This window comes from Mastomys coucha, unplaced genomic scaffold (genome assembly GCF_008632895.1).
Source record: "Mastomys coucha isolate ucsf_1 unplaced genomic scaffold, UCSF_Mcou_1 pScaffold8, whole genome shotgun sequence".
NCBI lineage: Eukaryota > Metazoa > Chordata > Mammalia > Rodentia > Muridae > Mastomys > Mastomys coucha.
Window position 1 is genome coordinate 9,236,842 of NW_022196914.1, and position 12,731 is coordinate 9,249,572.

Consider the following 12,731-nt stretch of genomic DNA (forward strand, 5'->3'; position numbering starts at 1 on the left):
CCGCTTTGGGGATGTATTATTTTCTGCAGGGACATTTAACTTCCTTCTGTCTCCTGGTGGTCTTGCTTGTATCAGCTTTCCCTCACTTGGCTCTGATTCTTTTTTCCCTAGTTTCCACTGTGGTCACCTTACTGTATCATGGTCCCTCCTTTTGCCACAATGTTTAATTTTCCTAGAAAATTCTCTCTCTTAGCCATTTTCCCATTAACTACCCTAGTCTTTTTTTTTTTTTAAGTCAAATTCTATGTTCATCAGAATCCACATGAATCTTTTCAAAAAGCAAGCATCTATAGTTCAGAGTTGAACTTCTGATCTCTTGGTGTTTTGGAGAAATGCGGGCACCAGTGCTGGAGAAGTCTCTTAGGCCTCAGTATTGAAGTTGACTAGAATGTTCTTGGGAAGGATTTCCTAGTTCACCTTCTCTGGGCAGCTTGCCTAAGGGGAGCAGCTGTAGTCTGTGCTTGCATCTCCATCAGCACAGTGATTGTTGTGGCTGATCTGTGTGTGGCTTGCTTAGGAGTGGGTCCCTTCTGAAGTGCTTTAAAAGGATGCTGTTGATCCTGCTGGACCCTCAGCTTTCAGCACAGACCTGGTGAATAATCAGCCTGCGCTGCTGCCACACTAACCCCAGAAGCTCACAGGCTTTGCCTCCCATGGTTTGCCAAATAGTAGATTTATTCTGAAGTTGAATTCAGCTGAGGACACAGATGGAAATTGTCACTTTAATGAACCTCCATTTGGGCTTTCATGATTAGGTAGAGAGCAAAGTCTTATCTCATTTTACTTCATGTTCCAAAGTGCACTACAGAAGTAAGGTTAATCACTGGTTTCCCTCTCCTCGTTGACTCTTGCTTCTTACTCTGAGTCTTTGGCAAGAACTTAACTGGCCCACATTGCCGCCCTAAGACCTGCCAGGGCTTGTCTTAAAGCAAAGCTGGTTCAAGCAACTGCTGTCTCCATCCACTTAGCTTCCCTCCTGTCAGACGGTGTTACTACCTGGCACTGAAGGAGGAGCTGTGGCGCTGGAAGGTAGGCAGCTGTGGCCTGGTGGCCCGCAGTGTGTCTTCACTTGTGTGTGCTCTCGTTCACATTGAGCCCATTGGTCCTGGGGCAAGCACACACAATTTCCACAGCCTGTGGAGCTTCTCTCCTTACCCAAAGCATGGATTCAACTTGCTCAACAGAATCATTCTCCCAGAATAACCGCCCTTCCGTAGGGGGTCTATTTCAACTTGAAATCCAAACCACAGAAAGAGATAGCACTTCCAGCTCATGGATTCTGTGAGTTGGTGATGTGGGCTTCTGCTGTTTGGTTCATGTAGTCATGTTAGATTTGGCCTTTTAATTTTTGTGGGTTTTAATTTATATGTATATTTATTGCTATATATTAGTTGTACAAAATAACATGCATATATTAATTTTAAAGGACTAGTGTACTGAAGAAAAACTGTAGTTAAGGGGAATTGGGAATGAAAATGGAGCAGAGGCAGGCAAAGAGTTACAGTCTAAGATTCAATTCATGCAAGGCTTATGGAGATCAAGTTGTATCTCTGCTTCATGAATCATTGTCAGACAAATTAAGAACATATTGTTCCTTATTTATCTATTGTCAAGGATTCACTCTCGAGCATTGAGAATAAATCTTGATTTTTCATAAGCTTTGTTGACACCGTGGAGCCGTAGAGCATAAAGCTTGCATCTAATAAACACAGTGCTCTATGGAACAGTGGCGGCTGTAATGCCAGCATGACTCACAGCGGCTTCTGCCTGTCCTGTGTTCAGGAAGCCAACTATTTGTTTATGCTTCTGGTAAGGAAACATAGATTCAAGTACATTATTCCCTTGAGTTTTAGGGATCGGGGATAATCATGTCAGTTTTTTAAAGTTTGGTGACTTCCCATCTTGGAATCTACCTGCTTCCCTAGTCTCCTTTCGCATCTCTCTCCCAGAGCGTTCAATGCTTGTTTTCTGGACACTTGGAGTGGATCAGTTATAGAATGTTCAGGCAATGCCTGACATTACTCTGAATCGTCCTTGGAGGGCTCTTAGTAGTCTCAAACTCATAGAAGACATTTCTGTTTTGAATTCCTGAGGTTGAAATCTATAAATAAATTGAAATTTGGGGCTGGAGCTCAGTGGTTAAAGAGCTTGCTGCTCTTGTAGAGGATCTGAGTTCTGTCCCTAATGCCTCTGTGGGGAGGCTTACTGCAGGTCGCTCTGGGAATCCCAGCATCCTCTGGTTCATGTAGTGCATCTGTATGCACACACACATGCATAGAATATAAATAAAGATAAAGGGTCTGAGTACGAGAAGACTGAGATACAGGATATGTAATGTAAGTCTTTAAGATAACAGCTAAAAATAAATAAATAGGTGTTTTAATAATATTGAAACATCTCTTCCCTAAGTCATGTAGTATCAAAATTAGGGCCTGTATTATAAAATACGCTTCTTGTGGACAACTTTAAGCGCAGGTTTGATTGCTGGATGTCCCCTGTAATCATTGGGGAAGACTGATTATTTCAGGATATGGAAAATTTGTTTTGGGGCGGTAAAAATGGGTAAAGTTTTCAAAATGTATCTAATTGTACACAAAAGGAGCATAATTTACTGAGTATAAATTATATTAAGTAAAGTGATTTTTAAGAGTTTTAATGTTTCCTGACTAGCTTTGAGTGTTTCTGTAGTCGTGTCTTAGTCAGATTGCTGTGTATCCCCTCCCAAAATCCTGCTCAGTGCTACTAAATAAGTCATTGGTTTATCCAACTGCCCGGTTAAATCCAGGCAGTGGATGGATGAGTCATTAGGGAGACAGTAGAGTAAGCATTTGGAGTATGTTACAGTCTCCTGAGGTTAGAGGACTTAGACGGTCACTTGTTTACTGTCCCCTTGTGACATGCTGTGGGGTGTTTGGGTTCAACACAGGAGCAGGAGAGAGACCAGAGCTGATGTGATTTCTAACCGTACGCCATTTCTTTTTTAACAGTTGTTACGAAGTTCCTTAGTGAACAACAGAACTCAAGCCAAGGTAGCAGAGGAACTGGGCATGCAGGAGTATGCCATCACCAATGACAAAACCAAGAGACCCGTGGCCCTAAGAACCAAGACTTTGGCAGACCTTTTGGAATGTGAGTCCTACCTACAGTGTGGAGCTTTTTAACTTCCAGTCCAAGGTTTAAATTAAACCAACTAGAGCTTACTCTTTTCATGATGATGATGATGATGATGATGATGATTATGCTGTTCTAGCTAACGAACTTCTTTTCTCTGTTTTTCTACTTCTTTTCTACAATATTTTGTATAGCTCGGGTTAACCTTAAACTTTCCTATGTAGTCAAAGGTGGCCTTGAGCTCCTAGGGCGCCCCTGCCTCTGTCTCCTGGCATTATAAGCTTGGGTTACCACATTTGTCTGAGTAACCTCTTTTGTTTTTTATTTATTTTTGTCTTTCGCTAAGCCATGTGAGCAATACATTTTTGTTGTTTGATCTGTATTCAGGGGTAGTCATCAAGTCCCTTTGTCTGAAACAGTAACACAATGTAAAGATTAGTTATTCAGAGTCACAGTAGTGGGTTTGGTTGGTTTGTTTGTTTGGTTGGTTTTGCTACCCAGCACTCTTCATAAAGGGACATAGAAAAAAAGATAATTTAATTTATTCACTAAATATCCAAATCACCACCTATTGTTTTGAGTGAGAACAGACACCATCTTTTTCATTTTCTGATATAGTCTGGAAGCATAAATAATTCCATTATAGCTAATTAAGGGATTATACACATAATTTTATTATTTCTAATATTACTTCAAAAGAACTAGAACATTCTCTGGGCCTTAGAGCTTTTTATGCTATAGTATTTTTCAGAATAGAAATTATGTAAAATGTTAAAGCCTACTGTGCAAGCCAGCTTATTTACGGAGTATAAAGGCAGTCTAACCAAGGCACCTGAAGGGAAGTAAAATTCAGCTGAGTGAATGGTGTCACTGCCATTTTTATTTTAGTTCAATAAAAGGTTTTGTATTCTTTTAAATAAATGCACCATTTGTCCACTTGGCTAAAATTCTCTTAAGTGATCCTGCCTTTGGAATTGTCCCTTACTAATTCAGTTACATAAATTATGTCGTCATTGAGTTTTTCTTAATTTGAGCAGGTCAAATCTTTGAATTTTCTCACTTCTTTCTATGGTTATGAAACTTGCCATGGAACTGTGGACCACAGGAGTGGTCTCAGGATGCAGTTGGGGTGTGCTTACCCTTGCATCATTTGCTCCACGGTTGGCATTTCCAGTTCCCTTCTCGTGAGATCCCAGGTCTCATCCCTGTTCCACACTACAGTATTGGTAGACTTTAGACCAGTGGTTCTCAACCTGGGGGTCCAGTGAGCCTTTCACAGGGGTCGCTTAAAACCACAATAAGTTTACATTCTAACAGTAGCAAAGTTACAGGTAACTAGCAGCAATGAGAGTAACTTCATGACTGGGGGGTGTTACCACAAGATGAGGGATTGTGTTAAAGGTCGCATTAGGAGGCTGGGAGCCTCTGTGTTAGACGATTCACTTAGCCACTGCTTAGGGCAGTTTGGTGTCTGCTCTGTAATTTTTCATCTTAATCACACATCTGTGTTGGTGCTTCTGATAGTAGTGATAAAGGGTGCAGTTCTATTTGAAGAAAAAAGAAATAATTGTGCTTAAAAGAAAAGAGTGTTTAGAAGTCAAAAATCTTGTGAAAATACGACTTAAAAGCTTATAGCCCTTAGGACTGGGTGGCTCAGCAGTTATGAGCATTTACGGGTCTTTGTGGAGGACCCACGTTCTGTTGCTGCCACCCATGTACATATACCTGATTACATATAAAGATTCATAAGGAAGATGCTCAGCGCATGCCATTTCTGGTAAAGAACAGTGGGTTGCTTATTTCCTTCACATTTGTTTCTCAGCATTTATTGCAGCGCTGTACATTGACAAGGACTTGGAATATGTTCACACTTTCATGAACGTCTGCTTCTTCCCCCGGCTGAAGGTGAGCACTCATGTTTCTATCAGTGCGCGCTTTGCTCTGGGTAGCTCTGAAGCACACTGCTCAATGCTTTGGGGGATTCCCACAGGAGTTCATTCTGAATCAGGACTGGAATGACCCCAAGTCGCAGCTGCAGCAGTGTTGCCTGACCCTGAGGACAGAAGGGAAAGAGCCAGACATCCCCTTATACAAGTAAGTGCCTGCTGTCTGCCAGCCATCGGCTGCAGTGTGCTTAAATGGAGAATGCAGGGACTTCTCTTGACACTAGCTAAGCTCTAAAACTCTCTGTCCTAGCTATAAGTGGGTACATCTTGATTGTCTCTGCTTTCTCTCATCTGTAAGTTTCTCTGACCTACTGCCTGGCACAGAGATACACTAAGATATAAGATCGAGGTATAGCAATTGTATACTTGTAGTACTTGTTGATTTTTAAGATGTTTTCATGGTTGTGGGTGCCAGGGATCGAACCTGGGTCCTCTGCAGGAGCAGCAAGTGCTCTTATTCCCTGAACTATCTATCTCTTAGGCCCCCTCATTAAGTAGTTCTTCTGTAGAGGTTTTTATTTGTCTGATTTCATGTAGGAGTGATGGACTGTGTGTTGTTCCTAGCAATATTTGGGTTCTACTTGTACTTTCCCCTGAGCCCCTGTTGGCCTCTGTTATCTGAAATGGTGTCTCCCAAGCTGGAGAGAAATGGAACAACTGTTTACTGCTGCTGCATTGTTACTCAAGTACTGCTTTTCCTGGAATCTGAATCAAGAGTTGCCTTCTACTTGTGACCTCACTTGTGGCCTGAGAAAGGGTCTGGATGGGTATCAGAGTAAAGAATGATTAGGGTAACATGGCTGCCTCCCAAAGCACTGCTGATGCTATTTTAGGGATGCTTAGAAATCTAGTTACACTAGGCTGGAGAAGACTAAGAACACTTGCTGCTCTTACAGGGGGACCCAGGTTCGATTCCCAGCACCCACACTCGGCTCTCAACCACTTGTAACCCAGCTCCAGGGATCAGTTGCTCCTCTGGCCTCTGGGCACCCGCACATGTTTACCTCTCTAGTTGGTGGCATGATCCTAAGAGGGTGGGGGCCTAAAAATGAGCCAGGCTAACGTCTCATACAGTAGCCCACTTTATACGGAGCATCAGACAGTTTATACTCTGGGGTTAAGAAGAATCACGTGAGTAAGGTGCTCAGTCACAAGGACTAGCCCGCATGGCACATGAATAACAACAGCTGAAGTAAACTCCCTCTGCTGTCTGCTGCATCTGGGAGGAATACACAGACATATTCCAAGAACAGTTCGGTTTTGACGTCACGAGACCTTGTCTCATTTTCTTAGAGTTTTCCAACAAACCCTCAGAATTCTCACAGGACTCCATTCTTGGACTGTGTTCCAACACATCTACATGTACACACATATTTATTTCTTATTAATTAAAAAAAAAGTCCAGTTTCAATACTGTTTACGCCATGCCTTTGGGAACAAAAGGTTCTAACACCCCCATGTAGGTGGGTGTGCTCCTCCAGAACGCCCCTCCTTTAGGACTTTTCTAACTCCAAAATATTAAAGAAAAAAAAGTCCCACCTGTTTACAAGCTTTTGTGCTGCTAGCAAAACAGAGGCCAGAAGACTAGTCATCTTATGGCAAGAAGCTGCCAGTGTGAAACGGTTTTCTCTCTTGGAGAAAAATCCCTATAGAAACCGCCTATCGATCTGTCTAGTAAGCATAATGAATGCCTAAGCTATGTGGTATGATTGAATCAAAAAATTTCCCCATCAAAGTGATAACTGAGGGTCAATGATAAAGATGGTGCATGTCTTATAAGACAGGGATGATTAGTAAGTAGCACCTTAAGCCACGATATGCACCTTTGGGTATGTAAACGGAAAGGAAATTGCTGTGTTCTCTCCCCATAAATCCTCCCACAAAAGTACATGGTGGCTTTGTTCTTTGTTATCAAGATGGTGGGGTTGCTTTCCGTGGTCTTCCTGATTACTGTGTTTATCCCATTATCATTCTTGACTACTTTTAATTTCCCTTTCCCATGAGATATCAGGTTTTTACGTTGGAAATCTGCACCTTGTCATTAAATCCAGAGTATCTGCAGCTTTGGTTTTTAGTGGTTGTGTTATAGGCTTGCCATTATAGCATATCTCCGAAATGATCACAGATGTTTTAGAAAGTAAATATATTTTCTGATCTCTTAGGTAAAGTATTAGACATTAGGTGGAATCCATAAAGGATGTGAAACCATTCCGGCCTGTCCCGAGGTGATATTACCAATTTATTACTTTTAGCTGTGATGAGCATTGTAAAATAACAAACTAAAGCCCTCAATTCTTCATAATAAAAGGTTGCTAATTATGTGATACTAGAATATCCACACTTAGAAGTTGTTTTAAAGTATCACATACTTAACTGTGAGACCTCAGGTACTATTCCTCTTTGAGAAAAATATAAAACTACAATGCACTTTTTGTTTTTTAATTTTCTATTTTGTTAGGTTAGCAAATCAAAAATTAAATTACTTCCTTTTTCCACATTTCTTGTTATTTTTACATTCTTTCTGGGCAGTAGGAATAATGTTTTTTGTTTTGGTTTTTGTCAGTTATATAATAGCAAAATAACTGAGCATTGTATCATAATTAATGTTCTTTCATTTCAGGACTTTGCAGACAGTGGGGCCATCCCACGCTAGAACCTACACTGTGGCTGTTTATTTCAAGGGAGAAAGGATAGGCTGTGGGAAAGGACCAAGGTAGGAGAAGAAAACACTGGGTTTCATGGAGTGTACATCTCTGTTCAGGAAAGGTCCTACCTCTGCAGTCTGTGTAGCAAGATTAGAATGTGAAGTGTCTTCAGTTATAGCAAAATGAATCCTGAGGACTAACGTCCCTTCTAAGCCAACCGAGAAACTTGGAAATTAGCCTTGGGCCAGGCATACCACTGTACAAGGAGCCTTGGCCTTGTTGAGAAAACTACATCAGTTGCTACACAAGTCAGTTCCACCTGAGCTCAGCCTCCGCAGATGTGTGAGGTGTGCAGGATAGCCTTGGTCTATGCCTCACTTCCGATCACACGAGCTTTGTGGGCGTGCGTACCACATTTTAGGAACAAGAATTATATATATAATCTATGGCTTGCCCATGTCTCTCTGTGTTTTATTCTTTTCATGATTAACCTCTACATGAAGTGTTTTCAGACCTAAGAAATACTTCAGCCCCACTATAAATGGAAGATACTCTGTTGCAGTATTAGTGTGGGACCCATGCTTTTAAGAGGCTTTGTGTAAATAAAAGGCATTTCTGCATGCTCTTGTGTGTGTTCCTAGCCATGCAATTCAGTGTGTGAGGGAAGTAATCACATGAAGTTTTATGAATGAGATATGAAAATCAGCATTAATAATCTGTGTTTTTGAAGAAGAAAACCTTTAAAGTCTACCTCACCTTTATTTATTCAACAGCATTCAACAAGCAGAAATGGGAGCAGCAATGGATGCACTTGAGAAATGTAAGCCTGTCTCCTCTTCTCTAATTACACCTTCACAATGGAATGTGTATTTTATGGAAGGAAAGTGAAGTAGAGGAATGGCTAAGTTTTGATAAAATGTGATCGATCTTTGTTATTAATTTTCCTCCATACAGAGCACAGTAGAAGCACAGTAGAATGTGTGCTATGTATAAAGCAAATTGTAATTTTTGAAGGCAGTCCTGGATGGGGTTTACATTTTCCTTTTTACGTGGAGCGCTACCCCTCTGTGAGTGGCCTTCTCTTTCTGACGATACTTCCCCATCCTTCTATAGTCACATAAGCCAGGCTTGGTGACACATGCCTGTGTGTTCCAGCACTTGGGAAGTAGATTCAGGTGATCAGGGAGTCAAGGTCACCTGAAGCCACATTCTGAGATCAAAGTAAGCCTGGGCCACATGAGAGCTCAGTTTAAAGCAAAGCAAAACAAACGAAATAAAAGTTAAAAATCTATGAAAGCTGGGTGTGGTGGCATACACCTTTAATCCCAGCACCCAGGAGGCAGAGGCAGTAGATCTTTGAGTCCAAGGCCATCCTTGCCTACAGAGAAACCCTATCTGGGAAAAAAAAAAATCTATGTAGGCATAAATGTATACATGGGAAGATTTTTTTGCTTATTGTTTCTTTGTTCATTGTCTTATTTAAATTGGATAGCAACTACATACTTCTGCGTGAATATATAGTGCATAGAGAATGGCTTCCATTCAGTCTTTCTTAACAGTTGCATGCTATTTCTTACTGTGGACATGCTATATTTCACTGATGTTTTTCTTATTATTTTCTTATTGTGGTTACTTTGCGTGCGCGAGTCTGTCTCTGTCTCTCTTTCTCCCTTCTTCCCTCCCTCGCTCCCTCCCTCTTTGTGTGTGTGTTCAGTGTCTACAATAAACATCTAGATTGTGGTGCATTTAGTTCTGAAGATTGATTGTCTCAAGAGTGAAAGGCACATGCTGAAGAGACTTCAGTTGCCTAGTTGATGGTGTAGAGAGCTGCCTAGGCTTGTCAATTGAAGGCATGAGAACAGGACAGTCTTCTCTGAGGTCTGTTGTGCTTCACAGAAGAACCTGTGGGCACGTATGCCAGTGCTTTGAGAACCAGCTAAAGGAGTGGGGGACAGTGAGTGCACAGGCTCAAAGTGGAGTGTCCCAGGATTCTCAAGTCTGAGAGAGGTTCCAGGAGAAGTTAGAGGGCCTCTAGCCAAGTGGAAGTCAGTGGACAGTGGCTTACTGTCCAGAGGCAGGGAGGGTAGTTAGTGGGGACAGAAGCCAGTGCTGCCAGGGTCTAGCATCCATAGAATCTACACTGAGAGTTTTCCATTGACATTTCTGGAGAATGTTTTCATTGATTGTTTGTACAGATGCACCATCATTTATTGAAGGAGAGTGCGATTCTTTTTTCCAGTTATAACAATAGAGTCTACCCCCACTTCTGATGCATTTAGTCAGCTATAAAATAGTACTAGAAAAATGACTAATTTCAAGACAGACATCCCCAAGAGGATGATAGGAGTAGATTGCTTAAATGCAGGAAGGTAAATTGGCATTATGTCCCATCCTTAAAGAAGTTTTTACCTTTTGGTCCTGATTCCATTTCTAGGACTCCAACTTAAGGAAATACTAAGATTCTGAGCTGCAACTCATATACTGCAGTAATCATGACAATTTGATTTATAATAGCGTAATATTTAAACGAAATGAACCAGCACATTAACAGTAAGTGAATGCTTCTTGGTGAGCACTGTCCCATGGGCCGGCAGACATTCTGCAAAGGACCAGTCGCACGGATTTAGGCTTCACATTGTGGCGTACAGACATAGGTGGTGTCAAATGTCCGTGTGTCTGTTTTATTTACAGAAACCGATTGAGAGCTATATTTGGCTTAATGGCAATAGTTTACCGGTTCCTGAATATCCAAATGTGATGTGCTTGTATCTGTTGAAATAATGCCGTTGGAGACCAATATAGAAATACAGGAAATGCTTGTACTGAAATAAAGGAAAATATTATACCCACCAATAGTTAGCAGTGTAGAGGAAGAGAGTGGAAAGATGTTCACTGTCTATATAGTATATGTGTACATACATAAAGACATACGTACACTTACATATCACTACATAATGTTGGAACACTTTCCTGAACAGAGTTGTGGCTATGTTCTGAGAGCTTCTTCATGGGTAGGTGTGAACAATAGGACTTTTTAGTACAAACTTAGTTACACAGTAAAATCTACTGAAAAAAAAATGGGACCTGTTTAATATAACCTTGCCTTTCCAATGGAGTTCTGGGGATTTATTTGACGAGGTTTTGGGTTTTTTTTTGTTTTTGTTTTTTAAGTACTTACAGTGTTCAAAGTTAAAATGTATGCAGTATGTAAGGACTGAGTATTACTGCATCCTTCCAAGTGTCTTTTTCACTTTGTCCCTGTCTCCAACCTATAATGAAGATGGGGTACAGTATAGAAAAGAATTGAGGACCTGGTGTATATAGACAGACCACCTCATCTCGCTCCAGCCGTACAACAGACAAGTAAACAGACTTGCTTTCCTTCGAAAGCCATGCCCCCTCCCCTCCGACTATTCCTGTGTGAAATACAGAATACTCCTTAGTTGGCCAGGCAGAGCTGTGTCGTTTCTCATGGTGTTGCCAGACTTGGGTGTCCTTTATGACCTTTGTCTGCGTGTTTGCTGGCTAAGAACACAATGATTGTTTCCCATTCCATGTTTGATCTCCTAGCTCGTGTCACATTAATGCAGTTCTGCATGTGAAAAGAGAAATGGAGAGTTTCTAAATCTTAATCCAGATTTTCCTTGTGTCTGTGTGTTACACAGGGTCAGGTCTCAAACTAAATATAGCCTATCTGCACCACTGAGTGACAGCTCTCCCTTTATCTGTCAGTGTTCTCCACATGACTTACCTGTGCAATAGAGCTGTGGCCTTTTATGGCTCACTAAAGATAGAAGTGACCACAGACATGGGGACTTAGACTGTGGCTTTCCTTGTACCTAATATGGTTCTGCTCTTCTGGAAAACTTTCATTCTTATAATCCTGACTGTGCTAGCATTGCTTGCTTGGAAGCTTTTAGCTTGAGCTTTTCCAAGCCATAGACCCCACATTCCTTCTTTCTTTCTGTCTCCCTGGAAGTCACTCATTGTAGAAAATGCTGCTTAAAGCACTGCCTGTTTGGAAACCTTCCAGAACCTTATATCTTTCTTTTAAGTTGCTGTATGTTTTGGTGTTTACTCTGTTCTACATACATCAGATATTGAAAGTAGAATCTGAGTTGCCAATCCAGACTTGTAGTGTGTGTGTACAAAACAAAAGAGTAAAAAGAAAATAGGTCATTCTTAGCCTCAGTTTTATAAAACACAGTTCTGTATGTGTGCTAATTACATGTTTGTCTGTGTGCACCCATACCCTTTATTAAGTATTAAACATATCTCCTTGTGTCAGATAACTTTCCCCAGATGGCTCATCAGAAGCGGTTCATTGAGCGGAAATACAGACAAGAGTTAAAAGAAATGAGGTGGGAAAGAGAGCATCAGGAGAGAGAGCCAGAGGAGGCCGAAGACATCAAGAAGTAAAGGAGGGCACGGAAATGGCGGTGCTATGGCTTTCTAAGAACTGTGACCGCGGCCTTTCGAGACCTAGCCTGCTTTTCCTTCAGACGATGAATGAAGTATACCCATTGAAATAAAGCTCAAAGTTACACTGCAGTTGTCGTCTTAATGAACATTCCGTTTCTAGCTGGATGGTCTTGGTTACAGAGTATTCGATTCCTATTTAGTAGATGCGCGTTATTCCCCTTATTTCGCTCTTTAAAGAATAAAATTCAGGCAGGTGTATTCTATGGAATAGTTGCTGTTTTCTAATTCAGATTGTAACTTCAGATTGTCAGTTGACAAGGGACATACTCACTTTACCAGGTATTTTTGGTATTTGTTACTACTGCCTGTGGTAACAGCTTTACTCTTCTGAAATATGTATTATTGATCACATTTTCCGGCTTTCATCTGTGCTGATATTGAAGCTAACCCATTCCAAGCAGTGCAGTGAGCCCTATGTAAGAGAAGCCTGGTGAGCCTCTGACTTGTTACTGGAGCCGGAGGACTTGGTCCGAGTCACACGTATTCTCTGAGTCATCAGAATAGGCAGGAAGTTGTGCTGAGTCAGAACATCCTTTAAAGCAGCTTC

General features: G+C 41.3%; 1 protein-coding gene across 5 annotated transcripts in view; it reads left to right on the top strand.

The window, feature by feature from the left end:
- Drosha (drosha ribonuclease III) overlaps positions 1–12,253 on the top strand; it is a 108,563-nt gene extending 96,310 nt beyond the window's left edge. For 4 of the 5 annotated variants that reach the window (XM_031360440.1, XM_031360439.1, XM_031360441.1 and 1 more), the window contains exons 30-35: positions 2,988–3,129; positions 4,934–5,016; positions 5,102–5,205; positions 7,678–7,770; positions 8,476–8,522; positions 11,991–12,253. In XM_031360440.1, the coding sequence (XP_031216300.1) occupies positions 2,988–3,129; positions 4,934–5,016; positions 5,102–5,205; positions 7,678–7,770; positions 8,476–8,522; positions 11,991–12,121 (600 nt within the window). In that variant the 3' untranslated portion in view covers positions 12,122–12,253. The remainder of the gene's footprint in view (positions 1–2,987; positions 3,130–4,933; positions 5,017–5,101; positions 5,206–7,677; positions 7,771–8,475; positions 8,523–11,990) is intronic. The other variant, XM_031360443.1, reaches the window with a different exon arrangement.
- The last annotated feature ends 478 nt before the right edge of the window (positions 12,254–12,731 follow it).